Source organism: Primulina tabacum, chromosome 7 (genome assembly GCF_025594145.1).
Source record: "Primulina tabacum isolate GXHZ01 chromosome 7, ASM2559414v2, whole genome shotgun sequence".
Taxonomy (NCBI): Eukaryota; Viridiplantae; Streptophyta; class Magnoliopsida; order Lamiales; family Gesneriaceae; genus Primulina; species Primulina tabacum.
In genome coordinates, this window is record NC_134556.1 from 40,576,734 (window position 1) to 40,597,825 (window position 21,092).

The window sequence follows — 21,092 nt, forward strand, 5'->3', positions numbered from 1 at the left end:
TCATACATTTAGGCAGTGTTGTGTGAATGAGATACGGGGTTTGACAAAAACTTGTGTGAAACGGTCTCACGGGTCGTATTTTATGAGACAAATATCTTATTTGGGTCATCCATGAAAAATTATTACTTTTTATTGTGAATATCGATAGGGTTGATCCGTCTCACATATAAAGATTCGCGATACCATCTCACAAGAGACCTACTCATTGGGTTTTGGGTTTTTTAATCACTATTTATCTCATTTTTGGGTCATACATCTTCTCATATGTACAGTAACTTCGATTGAATATATAATCTTGATGATCACGAATTGTTGTTGTGGACGCGAAGATCATACAAAGATTATCACATACCTGAAAAGTCCACTTAATCAACAAGAGTTGAGTGAATATATTTGAGAAGCTACGAGACTACCTAATAATATATTTTAATATTAATTTTTATTTTATAAGATTAAATCATTGTTTGATATAGTTGGAAAGAACATGATTAATAAAAAAATAATATGAAGTTTTTATTTTAAGATATTAAATCATTGTTTAAATTAATTCAATAGCATCTTTATTTCTCCTCTTCTAAAATTTGCAAGTATTAAATAGATTTGAAATAAAATAAGAATATATATTGATAAAATCGAAATGAGAAATCGACGAGGTTCCGTGTTGTTATGTGCAAAGTATGGCAAGATGTCAATATCATGTGCATACGTTCGATTAGATTATTAATATTTTTTGTTTGTTTTAATAAAAAGAAAGATTTTTATGATTCGTTTTGAGTCTCCTATTTGTTCTACTTGTCAATAACATAAATTTTAACCATCGTCTTTGTAATCAATTATGTATGTTTTTTTTATATACTTATATGCTGGATAGAACCATCATGATGCTAATGAAATTGTTCCACAAACTTAGTTCTGAATTTCACTGTGATTTATTCCATTTTTATGGTTTTGACTGAATCCATTACAGTCGGAAAGATTGTTATTATTGCACATATCACATGATTACATTTTATATTCACGTAAATTTATACCAGATGAAATCACATGTCAATATTATATAACGAATATTTTGTTTGGTTCTTCATGAACAAATATTATTTTTTATATTAAAATATTATTTTTTTATCATGATTACGAACAAAATTGACTCGTCTCGCGAATAAAATTTCTTCTCATACTTTAATATAATAATATCTTCAAACGTAAAGAAATCACCATCTTCCAGTATAATACGATACAAGAGAATGAGCTAATCAAAAACAAAATATTAAATTTTGTTATTTCTATTTTATTTAAAAAAAATACAGAAATTTTTTAAAAAATCAGTCAGTAGAAGAACCATGGAGAAAAAAAGAGGCTAATTTCACGTATAATTGGAACAGAAAGTATCATGACATGGTTCATTATTACATGTTCAAGAAATAGCGAAAATAGAGCTACATCATCTCAAAAGCTCCCCAAAACCTACAAACAGCCCTCTCTCTCCAACGTTTTCAATTCCAGCGTCCGCATTAGCACACATTAAAATCCTCGTTTGCACCCGAACTATCTCATCATCCACAATGGCGACTATCTATGCTTGTTCCTCCACCCTGATCCCTGTCATGATTCCTATCTCTGGACCCTCTGGAGTGGTGGTGCTCCACCGCCTCCACGGCATGAGCAGGCGGGGATGATGATGTGTACCGTGATGGCCGCCTTTTGAAATGCCTTTCTTCATCACTGCTATCATGCTGTTCTTCATGGTATGCAGCAATGGCATGACTACTTTTTCTTGACCCAGATACTGTTTTATGATATTCTTCATGGTATCCATTTGATGAGGCGGCCTGCTGGCGGTGAGCAGATGGAACTGTTGTCTGGGTTTCTGAAGAGGAAGAAAGTTTCCTTTTCTTAGGAGCTGTGGTGTCCTCCGCTGGGAAACTGATGCGCGAGAAGACACTAGCCTTGTGCTTCTTGTCAGCCATTGAGGGTTGACGCCGGGCAACTGGTGGGGACTCCGAGGGGCGCTGGCGACTGCTGCGGTAGTGGTGATCATGGTGTCGTTGATGGTCATCATCGTTATAATCTCGGCTCCGGTGTTCTTCGGGCTTCCTCTTGGAGGATGGGCGGGGTACCTCAGGATCACGGGAGTCTCGATCAGGGAAATGCCTCTCAGACCGGTAGCGATGGGAAGGATGATCTGTGCTAGAAGCAGGGGGTATAGATTCCTGCACCAATTAACCAATGTTAAACTGTCCTATAAATAAAAAACGAACCCCAACTAAGTAAAAACACCGTTCGATTAAACGGGGTCAGACTCAAGATCCGTATCACGAGTATGGACTACAATTGGGTATGGCATCTAGCAGTGTCGGACAACTCGGCTGCGTTCCTCTTTACGGATAACAGAGCCCGAGATTTTCTAGCATGTCAACCCCATTTTCAAATTTGCATTTGCTTAAAGGATTCATAGTATATTTAATATATACTCGTTAAACAAAATTTTCGGATTTCACTGAATCTTTATTTACGAAAAATATTAATACCTCGGGAAAGAGGTTTTAAAACAAAATCCTTTAGTCAATTGGTTAATCGGAAGCACTGTTCTTTATTTTTCCAATTAAAATGCCACATTCGACTTAAAAACCTGGGACTGTCCGGGGTATTAAGGGGCAACCCAAAAGAAGTAAATATTTCAAACCAAAAAAAAAAAAAAAGCGAGAAGATAACGTTGTCCGTGCGGATTACTATCTACATTCCCCACGCGAAAACTTCAAGATCATTTGCAACAACACTGAAGGCAATAGGCCGTTACGCAAACAATTAAACGAAGCAGGAAATAATTTTAACGGGGCATGTTCCTTTGGAGGCAAGTCTCTATCGGGAAATGAGAAACTGAAAATTCTCTTTCGAAAAATTCACTGTTATTCTTGACTGCATGATTTCTGATGAAACTATATGGTTGACCATGAAATGTACCTGCAACATTCGAACAAAAAAAAAACTAATAGCAGTAGGCTGATAAAGATGCGTACAGATTTGGATCTCATCTTAGGAAGATCGACTGAGCTGCTCGCTTCTCTTCCATTTTCCCGATCTTTAGATAACTCCCTGTACAAAAGGAACGTTAAAAGCTTTTGAATAAAGAAAAGATTACACATAGCAAACCAATAATTTCCTTGTTTTGATTTATCAAAAAGGACGGAGTACTTGAATATGATATAAAAGCTGATTAAGGTTATCACACTTGTAACTTTTACGCATCTCCTATAAACACACAGGAAAGGGTTATCCTACTAACATGTCCCTGCATCGCTCCATTTCACGTCTCCTCTTCAAATTGGCTTTTCGAGCTTCAAATGCTTCTCTGCTCATGGCGGGTGGGGGTGGCCCAGCATTAAATCCCATCGCTAGCTCTGCAAGATCCCTGAAATGCATAGAGTTATTGACTACCTAAGACATCACATTCTAACGACCATAAAAAACAGCGGGGTCTGCAAACTGCAATTAAGAAAATCAAAAACATCTGAAATTTTCAACTGAATTCCAGAAAGAAATCGAATTTCAGGAATCTTTAGTTGGTAAAGTATATATTTGGGAGGAATTTTTACAAAAATCATAAACCAAGCATACCTTTGAGGAGGGGCATATGGCAACACACAACCTGGTCCTCCTCCAAATGGATCCTGGGGAAAGACACCTCCACCAAATGCCATGTCCATAGGTCCAAACCCATATCCCATGTAAGACATAGGACCAGCATATGGGGCCACAAAGCCATCGAATCCAGGCTGAATACCATTCCAATAAGGATTAAAAGTGGATGGGCCCAAAGGCATCATGTAATTATCAGGTGCAAGGTCCTGGGCAGTCCTCCATTGCATCTCAGCAGCTACAGAACAAATTTTTTAAGACAATCAGTAAGTCCGTCAATGAGCTCGGATTAAATTGGATCTTCTTACCACAACTAAATGCTTTTGCAAGTTGCAACTAAGTCAACTTCAAACCAATACAAATTTCAGCATACTTTTTAATGGACAAATCTCGATCCAAGTGAACGTGAGCTCGGAAATCTTAAAAAATGTTGGACTTGTCTTAAAAAGTAAAATGACTACGGAACCCAAATTACGCAACTTTACACATGAGATCATAATTTAAACAAATTCATAAACGCCTTCAAAATTGTACAAAGAAAATAAGCCTTTAAAAATACAAGCAGCACAGCAATGAACAAACTGAATTACAAGATAGAAACATGAGATAAATCCTAAATCGGACTTGGTTCAAAGCTCGTATCTTTCAAGTACAAAAATCTTTATAATACGATGGAGAACATAACTTCAGCAAAATTCAAGTTGATCACAAACCCAATAAAGCTCAGCTTGCTCAACCTGATCAACATTCCCATGATTCAATGTCCAAAACTAAAAATGCTATATTTTGCAAGGAAATATTTTTAAAAAGTAAATTTTTTTAAAAATATTCCAGCAAGAAGAGGTGTACAGTAGCTGACAAGTAAATAGAACTGCAAATAACAACACTATACCACTAGGAGGCATTTGGATTTTCTTCTTTTTCTTCTTTTTTGCTGTAAAACAGAAGTAACAATTTCACATCAGAGTCCAACCTTTGTAGCTGAAGAGCATGTGATATCTAACAAAGAATGATGAGGCAGAGGGCTATGCGGCTATGCCTCAGAACATATGATTTAAGTATATGTATGTAAATGAGCCATTTTCCTCATTACCTGCTTCCACTGAGACTAGCTTCTGCTGCACCTCTTCATCAGCTAGTTGAGCATTAGCTGGTATTGTTGTTTCTTTAATACTTTTTGAATCATGTGTAGCTTCAGAAACATCCGGCAATTTAAGACTTTTCCCTTTCTCTTGCATCTGGGTAGCGGGAGGAGCATCGGCAGCTTTGTCCTCTACAACTAGGTCTAAAATCTTTGAGAATTCTTCCTTTTGAGGTAGTGATGTGGGGACCTGCTCTCCTCTGGAGGCAGCAGACTGAGACTGAGACTGAGTTGGGGAAGGAACCCTAGCATGTGGATTGCGTGACTCCATATCTACACCACACAGTTATGAAGAGGCAGTGGATTGAGAAAACTTAAAATGTCCACTTCTTCGTAAATAAACAATACATTAAGCTTTAGGGAAATAAATTTTAAATGAAAAACAATTCATTATGACTCAAACCTTGGAATCGAAATGCAGTACCACCATCTTCAGCACTGCTATTATTGGATTCCAAAATGCGATTAATAGTATCCCTCAGAGTCTGGTTGGGCAGAAGATCATCGGCAAGAATATTTGTTGCCCCACAGATGCACGATGATTTCGAAATGATATGATCTCTTATACCTAACAAAAAGTATCAGAAAGATTAAACAAGAAAAATAACGGATTTCCACTATCCGTTCCATCAAAAACACTCCACCTCTCACCGAGTCATCGCCACAAAACAATAAGTTCAAATGCCAAAATATAATAAATTATCTGCCATAACAATGTACAAGACAAACTGCAAGCTTACATTTATCACAAAAGCTCTTAAAACAACATTTGCTCGTCAGGACAGCATCTTTCATTACTTCTTTACAAATAGCGCAGTGCAGTTCTGGTGGAAAATCACCAACTGTTCGTAAGGAAGGCATTCCCTCAATCTGTTTCTCAAAAGCAGCCCTGTGAAAGTAACTTGTGAGGAAATACTATCGACCACAAAAAATCAAAGGTATAAAGGACATTGTAGAGAAAACATTACTCATTAGGCTTCAATACAGCAACAGCTCCACTCGGTAATGCATAGGAGCCATCTGGAGTAGCCATCAACATAGATTTTGGAATTCCAGTCGGAGGCTTGACCCTTTTTATGTCATAATTGGGATCGCCATTTGTTGCGCAGTGCTGAATAAAATGACCTGAACAAGAAAACAAGACCATAAAATACCCCTTTTCCCTGATAAAAGCCAAGTTACCAGTTTATTAGTTTTATTTATAATCTGTATATCCATTTAAGCTAACTGTGACTTGAGAGGTTAAGTAAATAGACAATTGCTAAAAATTTAATCGACAGTTTAAATTGCAGACCATACCAGGCACCTTGCACCTGTGACATATGTAGCCTTGTGGTGGTATTTTCTTCTCCAATCCACCTCGCCCTGAACGATAGAAACGATCAGTATTTAACAGGCAAATTTAGCAATAAAAGACCATATAAACATTTTATTTCCCAATAATAGATATGCTCTTACTCAAACTTAAAAATTCTAAACACCAGACAAATGCGTGTATCAAAACAACTACAAGTTTATAACTGCAATTAGAGCAACAAAGATAAAATAAAGAAAAACACTCTGCCCAAACACAATTTCAAGACATCTGGTAAAGGATAAAAGAATCACCAAAACCACGTCCACCAATCATTCTTCCACCCATGCCCCGTCCAAAGCCTCTACCAGGAGCAAAGCCATCAGCAGGTTGACTGAAAATTCAAAACAAGCAAGTTTCAAAACATTGACTAGAAAACAAAAACCATAAATATCAAATCACAAAGCACAATTATGACATCATAAGACATCTCACCACTGCCAATCTAAGGCTGGAGTGTCGATTAAAGCCTTGATTTTACTATCCTCATCCTCTTTGCTAACAGGTGGAGCAGGATTTAGAACTGTATTGTTCAACTGAACTGGAACAGTTTCAGGAATAGCATAAAGATCATTCCCAAACTCATCCCATTCTAAATCTTCAGCCTACAAGGACCAAGAGTTGAACATTTGCTATGTTATACTAAGCTGAAACAAGAGTTCTGCATCCAGTTTTTACAGCCATTCAAAAAAGGTGATAGGCAGGATTAACAAAGGAAGCTCACATATTTCATGGAAGATTGAGCTGATCCACCAAAGTTACTATTTACAGTTTGAACATCAACAGAATAATTTTCCACCTTTGCCCTACAATAGTTATTAGAAAACTTAAATAAACCATAAGAATACCTTTCGATGATGTCACATTATATTACATGACCATTGTTTCGGAGCATGTTCATTACGTTCTGCGTTACTGTTATATCACAGAATTTCAACAGGTCCCAAACAACAAAAACTTGGTGAAGTATTTTTATGCAAGAGCGCAAAGCTAAACCCAACTGACTTAACATTAATCTTTGATGCAAAACTAAATGCTTTATTTACTTAGTTCTTAGGAATCAATGTGTAAACTAACTGAACAAAATTAAGGATTAAGAAAATACTCTTCTTGCTCTGCAACAGGTGCAGTAATTATGGGATTCCGAGGTCGTCCAGGAACTCGACGTACTAAAACTGAAGTATTTTTGGGGATTAATGTTCCTTCATCAAGATACTCTGAAACCGCAAATTATACAACGATGAAAATAGTATAAACATTACAAAGAACATAACATTACCAAAGAAAAACATCCACATCCACAGAGCCCCTCAGAAAGCCACTACCAATTGTTATTTACCCATTTGACAAAATAACTAACATCGTAATCACCAATTTTGAGTAACTGATCTTGATAAACCAAGAAGAGTTGATGCTCACAGCACAAACAACTTCAAATCTTGAACAAACTGAAGAAACTCATACAGTTCGGATACAACTAGGCTCTCACCCAATGATTGGAAAGATTAGTGGAATCTTACATTTTAGAACCACCATCATCCAAGGGTTTCTCAAAAAGCAGATTGTAAATTGGAAGGAACTATATAAATCATGCATGAAATATCCAAGCCTGTGACTACATTTTGTAGATATATGGAGCTATAAGAAAGAAGAAAAGTAACTAGAGATACATCCAAGGTCAATCAAATGTATAGAACAGAACAAGACAAAATTGGCTACATATACAGAACCACGATATCCAATTGCGCGTACACAGACCAGACACATACATTAATGCAAATGAAAACTCACATAAGTTTTAAACTTTTAAACAGTTATTTCAGAAAAATCACCAATATTTTTATGTCATCATAAAATTCAACAATATCAAGGACACAGAACAATTCAAAACAACCTTCGTTTTCTCTGACTTTACCTTCAACACACAAATGTTATCTCACAAACATAATTACAATATGTCTATCAAGTGACGAACAAGAAGAAGATTGACTACAAAACCATTTTATATTTGAAAATTTAATTTCTGAGAAAAATCGTAGAGAACCAAACCAACCTTCGTTAGTCTGAGCGTTGGTGATAACAAGGTCAAAATCAGTCCCCTTTCCCAAATGCTTTAATTCAAATATTTTTTCTTTCAAGTGCCCAACCGATATAAAGTTGCCATCGATAGCAACTGAATCGTAATCTTTCGCACTTTTAAATTTATAGTAAACTGCCATTATTTTTTTCAATCTTTACTTTGAATTTTTTTTATCTCCACAAAGAGAAGCACCGCGAGTGATATCAAAGGATAAAAAATTAAAAACCTGGCATTGAATTGAAAAAAAAAAAGGAGTAAAAACAACAAAAGTGTACAATTGATGATTCAAGAAACTATTCTCTCTTTTTTCCTCTCAACTTGTTGGAACTCTCAAGAAAAAGCAATCGAACCGACTAATAACTCCACTGAAGCAAATCCAATCTCCTTCAAGTCTTTTACAATTACAAACTTCCAGACATAACATAGGCTTCAATCTTCGATTGAGAAAATAAATATTCGAGTTCCAAATCGCAAAATCCACCGGTAACGTAGAAAATGGACAGATCTGGTAGATCGGATGAAATAACAGACAAAATTCTCCCCACAACGTTAAATCGAATTGCCGAGATTTTATCCTCTTGGAGTGAAACTTTGAAGCCAACTAGCGGATAAAAAACCCGAAAAACGTAGCTTCAAATCGTATGCGTACACAAAACAAATTGAATTCACGAGCGAATCCTCGACGAAAGGCAGCGCACCCTCGACAGGAAAATTGTTGGAAGAACGACGGAGCAACAGGCGTTGATTAATCCTTCTCTGCAACTTATCAGAAATTTGCCGCATAAAACACCGTCTTCAATTTATAGAAAACTCGAACGATGATCGGGCAAATCCGAAACTTCGCGTCCAAGGATTACGTTGGATGAAGAGAATTAGGGTTTCTAGTTTCTACGCTGACGCTGTTGTCTGTTTCGATTGGTGTGCGAGGACTCTAATTGCGTATATAAACTTTTTGTGATTCTTATCCGGGTCGGGTATAGTTGCCACGAGTGGGCCAAGAGGCAAGAGTTGTGGAATTCGGATCACGCAAATAAGATAAATAATTAATACTTTACAGCTAAAAGGATAATAATTTTGATTAAATAGAATAAAAACAAAAAATATTATTTATTTTTTAATTAGTATAAGTGATTGAATGTAATATTATATTATATATTATAAATGATCGAATGTAATAATAAATTATAGTTATAAAGTGAAAAGATTATCATCATTTTTTGTTTCTAAATTTAAATTTTCAGTCAAAATTATTAAATCTTAATCGCATTTAATCTTTTCATTGATAAAAAATCCAATTTTTTTGGTTGAATAATTTAACCGGATTATATTTTATTTATTTTGTATTTGATATTAGCATATATTTGGCCATTTATATTTGCTTGCCATAAAGTTGATTTGCATATATTATTAAAAATAAAAATACAACATTAAATTAGTTTGTCATAAAATCGATATCTAAGATAATGTATGATTTTTTTTTTCCCAAAACCAAAGTAAGACGTGACTTATTCGGATGTTATCCAAACAAAATTCAAGCTAATCACCATCTTTTTAAATAGCTAATACAACCAAACCAATAATATTTTTTACGATATTTCTCAATATTTTCTAAGAATAATAAATAACTTGAAGTCTTGAACAATAAATTTTCTGATACTTAAGTTCAGACCAAACAAATTAAGCTCAAATTCGACCTTGAAGTCAAAATAATTAATATTAAACAAAAAGAAAAGACAATAAAACAGCAACCACAAATTCTTGCCATAAATCATAATATATACAACACAATTTCCAATTATAACCGTGTTTATCTATTTCTAAAACGTTAATCTAATTCCAACAATACAAATTAGATTTCAATTAAAGGAAAAAAAAGTCAAAGGAATCGAAATAAGAGGGCAGCCATATCATATGTCTGTCAAGATTAGCGATGACACGATGACAACATAAACAATAAAGAAAAAGATAGCTATCTGCAAGAGAAACTTTGGATTGTCCCTCATATTCGGAGATGTAACAGCCCTGTGAAAAACAGAAACCAAGCAACTCAATAACTGTACGGAAGGTTAAAATGTGAGGAGGTGCAAGAATTGAGCAGATATCGAGATTACCTAGCAACGCGCTGAGAGAGCCGATGGAAGGGCATGCTTTGGATGAACACAATGCCGGGACCAGTTAGAACAGCTGTTACTAGATTATCACCCTGAATAGACAGAAGTTTGACTAGTTACGGCATGCATGTATACATCCAATATAAATCATTTTTAATATATTCAGGACAAAAACCATTCTGCTACATTCATGATCATGAAACAGGGAATGGATAATCAATTGGTACAGAAGTCCGGAAAATATGTGGGCAATCGGATTGTGTCTGAAGAAAATTGCTTTCAACTAATGTCAGGAACTTGATAAAGGCATCAATTGAAATATCATATGACTTGTAAAACTAAATAAATATGAATGAAAAACCTAGCCTTGTCCATCAAACAATACAGTATAGGCAACAAGGAAAATTTGAAAATCAGGAGAAAGAAAACTAATGTTTCAAAATCATTCTCGAACTACCAAGTTCTGCATAACTTCAGAAACATTTGCTAGGAATTACACTGCAGAAAATTCATATCACGCAGAGCAACTCTTAGTGGCGCATGTACATGTAGCTATCACAAACTCAACCAAGAATCTAAAGGCATTCACATTACATCTAACTTAATCCGCTCAGTTTCTGTTTGGGGTTGGAATTATGATGATGTAACATTCAAATGATGCCCTAATTACATATTAAGAGAGGATTTAAACAGGAGGTTTTGTAGTTGATTCATAACCACACACTAAGTTATATTGATTTCCAGTGAGACAAAGCATTAAATTCAAGTTATTAAAGCTGCGTGGTATCTTCACTGCCACAGTGCATTAATTTGCAAGACAGATGTAAGTTGTAACCTATTGTCTTGGAGTTTCATCTCTCAGATCTCTCAAGTTTAATTTCATAGAACAATAAACTTCATATCTATCAACATACTTCTGAGTCCTGCTGCAACCTCACGCCAAACTCTATAAACTATTGAGCACGACAAAGAGACTGAACCTGGATGTACCAAATCCAAAATTGTGAAAAAACAATATTTTCTAGTAATGTTTTCAAAATAAAAACAATCCCAGTAATGCCTATCTCTGCCTTCTGTATTCACCATAACTTCTTTACAACCAAATCTTGTTCTCGTTTCATCCATGGGTTCGCATATATTTCAACAATAAAAGAGAATTAAAGAATATTTTTGGAGTGGGGACTATTTCAGGAGGCAAAGCAATGCCCCGTTCAGCATTAATCATATTGATGAATCTCGTGAAGATAACATATGACATGACCAAGTTTTTGCTTTCTCCACTTCAATTGAAACAAGTAGAACCTTAACCAGTAAAATTCCTGAAAGAAACCTTAGCAAATACATTTGTCTGGCAGATCTGAAAAAAAAAAAAAACACACACACACACACTAATCACATAGACTTTATTTTACACTAATCATGTAGAAAATCCCTGAAACCATTAGGTATAATATCATTTCCAACATGAAAGCAATAGATCAGGAACTTTTTCACACAGGATTTCAGTAAATTTAACATAAACTAGAATCAGGAAACAATTGTTATAGATCCCCAGAAATAACAATAGAAATAAACTCATTTATGTCGTCTAAAAAATTTCAGGGTACAGATATGTTTTGGATGAAAATGATGCAAATACTACTCACCCCAAAAATCACCCTTCTCATGGGACCATTGTACTTTATTTGTACATTGACTGATCCTGAAACTGCAACAATGCTGGACACATCAACTGCAAGCACTTCTCCCACCTCAAGATTCTTCTGCACGACTAAAAACCAGCAGGCAAGGGACTACTATCAGACAAAAGCCATATGACAGAATGTAAGCAATTAAAGTATGACTTGTAAATACTATAATTGCCTCTTCCATATTGCAATATCGAGTTGAACATAATGACCAAAAAATGCATAGCCTCTCAAATATAATCAATCTTCATTCTTGTGCATTGAAATGGAGTTAGCCTATACCAAAGTTATTAACGAGAATCAAAATACATAATGTAAAAATCATAATATTTATAATTGCATGACTTCTGGTTTGATTCACTACATCCTAAATCAGTAATCTGAGATATGAAGGCATCTTTCCATAAAATAAATTGACAATCAAATCATGTCAGTACAAACTTAAGAAATGAGATATTGCAATCATCTAGATTTCTCCTGATTTTATTTTATTATTAACGACCAACTCTAAAAAATAATTCAAATTATCAATTTAGTGCAGACTTACACGTCATTGAGTTACTGCACAATGTATGAGGCTTTCTCAAGAATGAGACCAGCGTAAGGTTACAACAACAAACTGAAACACTTCACTGTTCTTAACATACAAGTATGTCAGCCAAAAGCTTTAGCCATGATTAAGTCACATTTGTAAAAAATTTCCTCTCAACCGCTTGAATCTAGCTATCCAGCAGAGATTATTGATTAGCTAAAAGACAATATCAGCAATGGAATTAATTCTCATCTTGCATTCTTGCTCCCTCTCTCTCTCTCTCTCATGCACAAGTAGTTCAGGGCGGGGATGTCAGGTGTCAACTATTTGTTGCTGTCACTTCAGATAATGCGTGAATTACTTAATAATCATTCCGCAAATTGAGAATCGAGAGGACCTAAAAGATCAAAGCATATAAATTTAACATCGACTAGATTCAAACATCTTCATCATAAGGAGTGGAAAGGCTACAATTCCTTAAAAAACCTTATTCTATTCGAAAATTTGCAATTTAGAGAGGCATATGCCGCATACCAGAACCACCACCGGTTACGAATGCAAGTCCACGTCCAGATATTTTTTGCCTTAAAAACCCCTGCCAGTTAAGAATCATATTTTTAATATGAATGACAAACAATGAGCTTAAAAAGCAAGAAAACGAGCCACCTCACCTCAGCACTAGTAACAGCATTGCGTGCCCTCGGATCAACTGTATTATTTACTTTGACATCATTAATCGAGCAAAGAAAGGCGTCTGGCTGCAAATATAGCAAGTCAAGTCACACTATCATTCAATAAGCAGAAGTCGACATAGAAAAAGGAAGGAGCAGAGGCAAGAGATATTCAAATCAATATCGAATTAAATAGTGTGTCCGTAATCCATACCTGACACAACATTTCACCTCCAAATAATGCCAAATCAATCTGCATAGCAAATGCATATCAGAAAAAGAAAACATAACCGAGTATCGTGCAAATTCTATCAAACAACGCCATTCCCCAGCAAATAATTTTCTTGATTATAAAACAAACCGGGAGAATTCTAGATAGAGTTGGTGCAGCTATTCCCACGAATCCATCTGCCAAACCTGTATTATAAAGAACGATGCTAGTAACAGTCTTTCCAAAAAGCCACTGCCATACAAATGCTTCATTTTCAGGCACATAGACATTTTCCATTTGGATAGAACCAGACATGTAGCACATGGAACCTGCAATACATTGATCTAATATAAGCAAAGCAACGCAAAATAATTACAGAAAACAAGTTAAACAATTAGATTAAAAAAATTAGCAGCAATTACTATTACATTTACAGCGAAGGAGATGTGATAACCTTGGGAGACTCACAAAGTTGCATTCATCTCTTTTTACGAAGAGAGAGGGCCACAAAAGAAAGAAAGAAAATAAAAAACACAAAGAGGACTGGAGAAAGTGAAAGGAAGACAATCCATATTTCCATCATCCCACAGAATCAATACTTTAGCATGCGAATTCTCAATACATGGAAATGACCGAGATGCATATACAGATAATAAGTAAATCTTACAGCCACAAGTTCACCAAAATCATGAACTACAGCCACAAGTTCACAGGGATAGAATATATTAAATTCTAAATTAAAATTTGGGAGTCACTCGATCAACATTCTCGAACATGATCAACAGATTCAATCACTTCCTAATTAATCCACTTATGGCTAAAATCAGATTCAATGCTGAAAAGACATTACTTTAATCAAGTCGAAAGAAAGTTCACACATGTTAATATATTTCACAATGCAAATAGGACCCTGCCGAATTGAATCTGCTTAACAAAGATCAACACACATAAATTTTGAGTAAACAAAATATGAAAATATCTTAAAGTTTGATGCGATGTCCTTACCAACAAAACTTTGAAGAGAGATGAAACGCTAAGGTCAGGAATAAAATTCGCCATGCATAGTTTTAGGCAAGTAAGTGGAAGCCCTCAAGTAAGAGAAAGTACACTCATTGAGCTTTAACTACCACGTGATTGCACTACCAACAAAAGAGAAGTAACGGCATACCAGGCTTTGCAATAACCTTTTCTTGTGGCTTCAACATGATCTAGAGAGGAGAAGAAAAGGGGAATAAATTAAATGTGAAGTTTCTTCTGTAACAACAGAGCAAATATATGACGCTTGACAATTACCTGAACTATCTGAGCTTCACCCCCCAAAATCTGAAAAGGTGTTGCAGCATCTTGCGGGCTCTGAAACAACAATATTTAGCATGAGCAATGAAGTAAGCTCCAAAAGAAAAAAGAAATCTGAGTTGATTATAGAACTAGAAGTAAGACAACTTGGCTGAAACAACCATATTTATAACCAGACTCAAAAGGTGACAAGGCAGGTTATTGTAGAAAGGGTGGGTCTCCAATTTAGCAAGCACCATAAAAAATCATTGAATCAAAGTATGCACAAAGACAAGATTCATTTGATAATATCTCCATGTGGCATTAATTTTAATGTAAATGTGCTCCCAATTCACCAAAAGGAAATTTGCAACACTTCACTATTGCCTCTGTCATCTTGCACTTGTAGTAGCATATAGTGTAATTGGTATGTCCTAGCATAATGCCACAACACGCAAACATCTAGTTTTGCCAGCTAACCATGCTTTCATTTTAAAGTAATCCCCGCACTTAGTTGTCTATTGTTGAGATTTGTTTATTCTAGATGTTAGGTTGCGTTAGTGGTTAGTTACCACTTAGTCAATAAATCCCTACTGTTAAGGGATAGTTATTTGTTTGTTTTAGTCTTACCACGTTTCTAGGATCTGATAAAACGTGGGCTGTTATTTTTTCTTGTTTTTATCAATGCTTGCTTTGTAAGGCTATAAGATAGCCGAGTTTACTCTTCAATAAGATAAGAAAAGTTTACTCCAAAATTTCCTGATCATTTCATAAGTTTTTCTAATTTTTAACATTTGGTATCAGAGCCTCATCACAGGCCTGATTAAAATTAGAAGCAGCAGTCTTCTATGAGTATAGTGGTTAAAGTCATATGGCAGAAAGTTCTTTTGTGCAACCAGCAATTCCGAAGTTTGATGGGCATTATGATCATTGGGCAATGCTTATGGAAAATTTCTTGCGTTCTAAGGAGTATTGGGGATTGGTGGAGAATGAGATTCCTGCAGCAACAGAAGATCTCACAGATGCTCAGAGGAAAAACATTGAAGATCAGAAGTTGAAAGATTTGAAAGCAAAGAACTATCTATTTCAAGCAATAGATCGTTCGGTCCTGGAGACAATTCTCAACAAGGATACAGCAAAGAATATATGGGATTCTTTGAAGCAGAAGTATCAAGGTACAACACAAGTAAAGCGTGCTCACTTACAAGCTCTTCGGAAAGAGTTTGAAATTCTTCACATGAAAACAGTAGAATCTATGAATGAGTATTTTGCTCGGACCCTTGCCATAGCCAACAAGATGAAAGCAAATGGTGAGAACAAAGGAGATGTTGCAGTAGTTGAAAAGATTTTACGATCCATGACTTCAAAGTTTGATTATGTTGTGTGTTCCATTGAAGAGTCTAAGAATATAGACATCTTAACCATTGATGAGTTGCAAAGCAGCCTGCTTGTGCATGAACAACGCATGAGGTCTCATGAGAAGAAGAACATGCTTTGAAGATTACTCATGGAGATCAACTTGGAGGAAGGGGTCGAGGACGTGGAAGTTTTAGAGGAAGAGGAAGGGGACGAGGCAGACAAAGTTTTGACAAGGCCACAGTGGAGTGCTATTCCTGTCATAAGCTTGGACATTTTCAATGGGAATATCCAAGCAAAGAGAAGGAAGCCAACTATGTTGAGACTGAAGAAGAGATGTTACTGATGGCTTGTGTTGATAAGGCAAATGGAGAAGATATGTGGTTCCTTGACTCAGAATGTAGCAATCACATGTGTGGAAAGAAGGAGTACTTCTCAGATTTTGATTAAAGTTTCAGAGTCTCTGTGAAGCTGGGGAACAACTCAAGTATAGTGGTAATGGGAAAGGGCAATGTAAGACTACATGTTAATGGAAGAATACAGATTATCACAGGAGTATTTTATGTGCCGGAGCTGAAGAACAATTTACTAAGTATTGGGCAATTGCAAGAAAGGGGGCTTAACATTCTGTTTCAAGGGAAAAAATGCAAAGTGTTTCATCCTGAGAAATGTTTGATAATGGAAACGAAGATAGCTTCAAATTCGAATGTTCATACTGTATGCTATATCTCAGCCTATAGCATCTACTTGTTTCAACACAATCACTGAAGATATGGTGCAACTTTGGCATCATAGATATGGACACTTGAGCTTTAAGGGCTTAAAGACTCTTCAGCAGAAGAAGATGGTGAATGGGTTACCACAGTTTAAGTCTCCCTCAAGGCTATGTAAGGCTTGTTTAGTTGGAAAGCAACAAAGGATCTCATTTCCAAAGAAAAGCACCTGGAGAGCTTCACAAATTCTTCAACTAGTGCATGCTGATATTTGTGGACCTATCAAGCCCATCTCAAATGGCAAGAAGAGGTATTTAATTACTTTCACTGATGACTTTATTAGAAAAACATGGGTTTATTTTTTGATAGAAAAGTCAGAAGCCTTAGCTGTCTTTATGAGTTTTAAAATACACGTTGAGAAGGAGACAAACTCGTTCATTAGAGTATTACGTACTGATCGAGGAGGGGAGTTCACATCACAAATGTTCATCAATTTTTGTAATGTAAATGGCATACGAAGACAATTGACAGCTGCCTACACACCACAACAGAATGGAGTTGCAAAACGGAAAAATAGAACTATTATGAATATGGTTCGGAGTATGATTTTTGAAAAGCAACTTCCAAAAATTTTCTGGCCTGAAGCAGTAAATTGGACTGTGCATATCTTGAATCGAAGCCCAACAGTGGCAGTGAAAAACAAGACACCAGAAGAAGCTTGGAGCGGCGTTAAGCCTTCAGTTGAGCATTTTCGAGTTTTTGGATGTGTCTCCCATGTTCATGTGCCTGACAGTAACAGAACTAAGCTCGATGATAAAAGCTTAAGTTGTGTTTTGTTGGGAGTTAGTGATGAGTCCAAGGCTTACAGGCTTTATGATCCAGTTTCAAAAAAAATTGTAATAAGTAGGGATGTTGTATTCGAAGAAGACAAGAATTGGGATTGGGATAAGAAATATGCAGAATCCATTGTGTGTGACTTGGAATGTGGTGATAGTAAGGAGGACGCAGCTGTGTTTGCTGACAATGAAGAGAGGAGCGATTCTGAATCTGATTCTGAAGCTAATGCAGATGCAGTTGAAGAGAGTTTTTCCTCAGATTCCTTGACCGAAGAATGCTCTCCTAGCTCACATGAAGGGAGGAATAAGAGACCACCAATCTGGATGAGAGACTATGAAACAGGGGAAGGCATTTCTGAAGAAGATTATGAAGCTCATTTGACCATGCTTTCCACTACTGATCCTATTCATTTTGAAGATGCTGTGAAGAGTAAGAAATGGAAGAGAGCCATGGATTTAGAAATGGAAGCAATAAACAATAATGATACGTGGGAATTGACAAAGTTACCTAAAGGAGCAAAGAAGGTTGGAGTGAAATGGATTTATATGACCAAGTTTAATGAAAATGGAGAAGTTGATAAATACAAGGCTAGACTTGTAGCAAAGGGGTATACTCAGCAACATGGGGTAGACTATACTGAAGTATTTGCACCTGTGGCACGCATGGAGACAATTCGATTGGTGATAGCACTTGCAGCTCAAAGAGGGTGGACTATCTATCAGTTAGATGTGAAGTCTGCATTTTTACATGGTAAGCTGAATGAAGTGGTTTTTGTGGAGCAACCTTGTGGTTATGAGCAAAAAAGAAATGAACAAAAGGTCTACAAGTTAAAGAAGGCACTCTATGGGCTTAAGCAAGCACCACGTGCATGGTACAGCCGTATAGAGGCCTATTTCATGAAAGAAGGCTTTGAGAAGTGTCAATATGAGTATATTTTGTTCATCAAAACAAGCACAGAAGGCAAAGTATTAATTGTAAGTCTCTACGTTGATGATCTTATTTTTACTGGGAATGATGAATCAATATTTACAAAATTTAAAAATTCCATGAAGCATGAGTTTGACATGACAGATCTTGGTAAGATGAGGTATTTCCTTGGTCTTGAAGTTTTGCAAAAATCTGATGGTATTTTTATAAGTCAAAAGAAATATGCTTTAGAGGTGCTGCAACGCTTTAGAATGGACAAAAGTAATTCAGTCCATAATCCTATTGTTCCTGGATTTAAGCTTGTGAAGGATGAAGGTGGAGTCAAGGTGGACAAGACTTACTATAAACAGATTGTGGGTAGTCTCATGTATCTGACAGCTACTCGACCTGACATTATGTTTGTGGTGAGTATTATTAGTAGATATATGGAGAATCCTACTGAGTTTCATTTACAGGTAGCAAAAAGGGTGCTGAGATATTTGAAAGGGACAACTGATTTTGGAATTTTCTATAAGAAGGGAGGAGATGATGAACTTGATGTGTACACTGATAGTGACTATGCTGGAGATTTGGAAGACAGAAAGAGTACTTCAGGCTATGTGTTTTTATTGAGTTCAGGAGCAGTATCCTGGTCATCAAGAAAACAACCAATAGTAAGTCTATCTACCACAAAGTCAGAGTTTATTGCTGCAGCTTCGTGTGCATGCCAAGCAGTATGGTTGAAGAGGGTGTTGGGAAAGCTGAGTCAGAATCAAGGCAAAACAACTATTATTCACTGTGATAGTAGTTCAGCAATCAAACTCTCAAATAACCCAGTAATGCATGGTCGTAGCAAGCACATTGATGTACGTTTCCATTTTCTTCGAGAGCTCACAAAAGCTGGTACGGTGGAGCTGGTGCATTGTGGGACACAAGAACAGTTGGCTGATATAATGACTAAACCACTCAAGCTGAATGTTTTCGTGAACCTGCGAGAGCTACTGGGAGTTTGTTCTGAGATGGATATAAACTGAGTGCTTATAACATTCAGTTTAAGGGAGGAAATGTTGAGATTTGTTTATTCTAGATGTTAGGTTGCGTTAGTGGTTAGTTACCACTTAGTCAATAAATCCCTACTGTTAAGGGATAGTTATTTGTTTGTTTTAGTCTTACCACGTTTCTAGGATCTGATAAAACGTGGGATGTTATTTTTTCTTGTTTTTATCAATGCTTGCTTTGTAAGGCTATAAGATAGCCGAGTTTACTCTTCAATAAGATAAGGAAAGTTTACTCCAAAATTTCATGATCATTTCATAAGTTTTTCTAATTTTTAACATCTATCACTGAACAACGAGACAGAAAAACAGACTCTCACAGTTGCACAACTGCGAAGAGAGATATACACAGCAAATTAAGTCCACTGGTCTGTAAGAATAAAATGGGTGATGAAACTGATTTAGACACGATCCATAACAGTCAAAGTTATTTGCCAGCTAATTTGAACCATCTTCCCACTTGTAATTCAACAAACGAGATATTGCTATCCAACAACCTCCCTCAATGTCAGAAATCACAGAATGGCTAACATGCTAAGAAAACACACCAAAGACAAGGCTTAGATTCTAGAAGAATACGTATTTCATCAAACCTTAACTAAAAAGAGAAACCAAGTCTTGGCAGCTGTTAGTAAATTCTCACAGCATCATAAGAAACACGTGCAATTAAGATAATTGACCAAAAAATCAAACCAACGGATGCATAACTCAAAATCGCGGATAAAATAATCATTCACACATCAAAATTCACACATTTCAACGCATAAATAATAATATTACCTGATAAACAAAAGGTTGAAAAGGTGTTGAAAAGAATGGCGCGGCCATTGACGCCGAGCGGTGGGGATCGGAGCCGACAATATGCAGATCACGGAATGAAATAAATACTCTGTACCTCAATATTTTCGTTTCTTGCAAGGGTTTTATATTTATAAATTGCATTAAAATACCATATTTGTCCTCGGAACTCGTGTTGAATTTGCAGTTCTCGATGAAACTACACCGGTGGTAATAAGATAATTTCGTAAGCATCTATTGGTTTAATTAAAGTTTCATATTCGGCCATCTGCATACGTGGCGGTATGTTATTGGTTAAAGAACCATATTAGACGTGGAGGCGCTGAATAATGGTCCAACGCAGTGTATGGCATATAAATATTGGAATTGTCAGCTTTTTTAACTGCAACACACGCGCGGAGGAGGGATCGAATCGGCCAATCGGGGGAGGAGAGACATTTAATATGATGGGTGAGATCACTGGGCTATAAGCCCGGTCTCCGCTAATTTGTGGCTTTTCAAACCAAAGTTTAATGATCAAATAGCTTTAGATTTTTCTTTAATTCCTATGGTGCGGCCTATCTACCTTCCGATTGGATATGCATAGTCAAAAGCGAATTAGTTTGCACAAAATAATTTAAAAAATGAACCTATATATAATTTCATGCATGTTTTAAGAGATTTGAGACCTAACATTATTTAACATAACACAATAAAAAAAAATATAAAATAGAAAGTTTTGAACCATT

The 21,092-nt window shown here is 36.1% G+C and overlaps 2 protein-coding genes across 2 annotated transcripts; both read right to left on the minus strand.

The window, feature by feature from the left end:
* Nucleotides 1-1,343: 1,343 nt before the first annotated feature.
* LOC142552111 (E3 ubiquitin ligase PARAQUAT TOLERANCE 3-like) lies at nt 1,344-9,135 on the minus strand. The gene is made up of 15 exons (XM_075661743.1): nt 8,185-9,135; nt 7,237-7,348; nt 6,856-6,937; nt 6,567-6,736; nt 6,386-6,465; nt 6,077-6,142; nt 5,746-5,902; nt 5,518-5,666; nt 5,181-5,345; nt 4,730-5,050; nt 4,529-4,570; nt 3,616-3,874; nt 3,284-3,409; nt 3,018-3,093; nt 1,344-2,210 (listed from the first exon to the last, which is right to left on the minus strand). The coding sequence occupies exons 1-15, from the start codon at nt 8,348-8,350 to the stop codon at nt 1,554-1,556; spliced, it is 2,628 nt and encodes an 875-aa protein (XP_075517858.1). The 5' UTR covers nt 8,351-9,135; the 3' UTR covers nt 1,344-1,553.
* Nucleotides 9,136-9,948: 813 nt separating this feature from the next.
* LOC142552113 (uncharacterized) lies at nt 9,949-20,557 on the minus strand. The gene is made up of 10 exons (XM_075661744.1): nt 20,347-20,557; nt 14,718-14,777; nt 14,593-14,632; nt 13,575-13,753; nt 13,428-13,466; nt 13,214-13,300; nt 13,077-13,137; nt 11,969-12,093; nt 10,323-10,414; nt 9,949-10,233 (listed from the first exon to the last, which is right to left on the minus strand). Exons 1-10 carry the CDS (start codon nt 20,506-20,508, stop codon nt 10,119-10,121), a joined length of 960 nt encoding a protein of 319 aa, XP_075517859.1. The 5' UTR covers nt 20,509-20,557; the 3' UTR covers nt 9,949-10,118.
* Nucleotides 20,558-21,092: the final 535 nt, after the last annotated feature.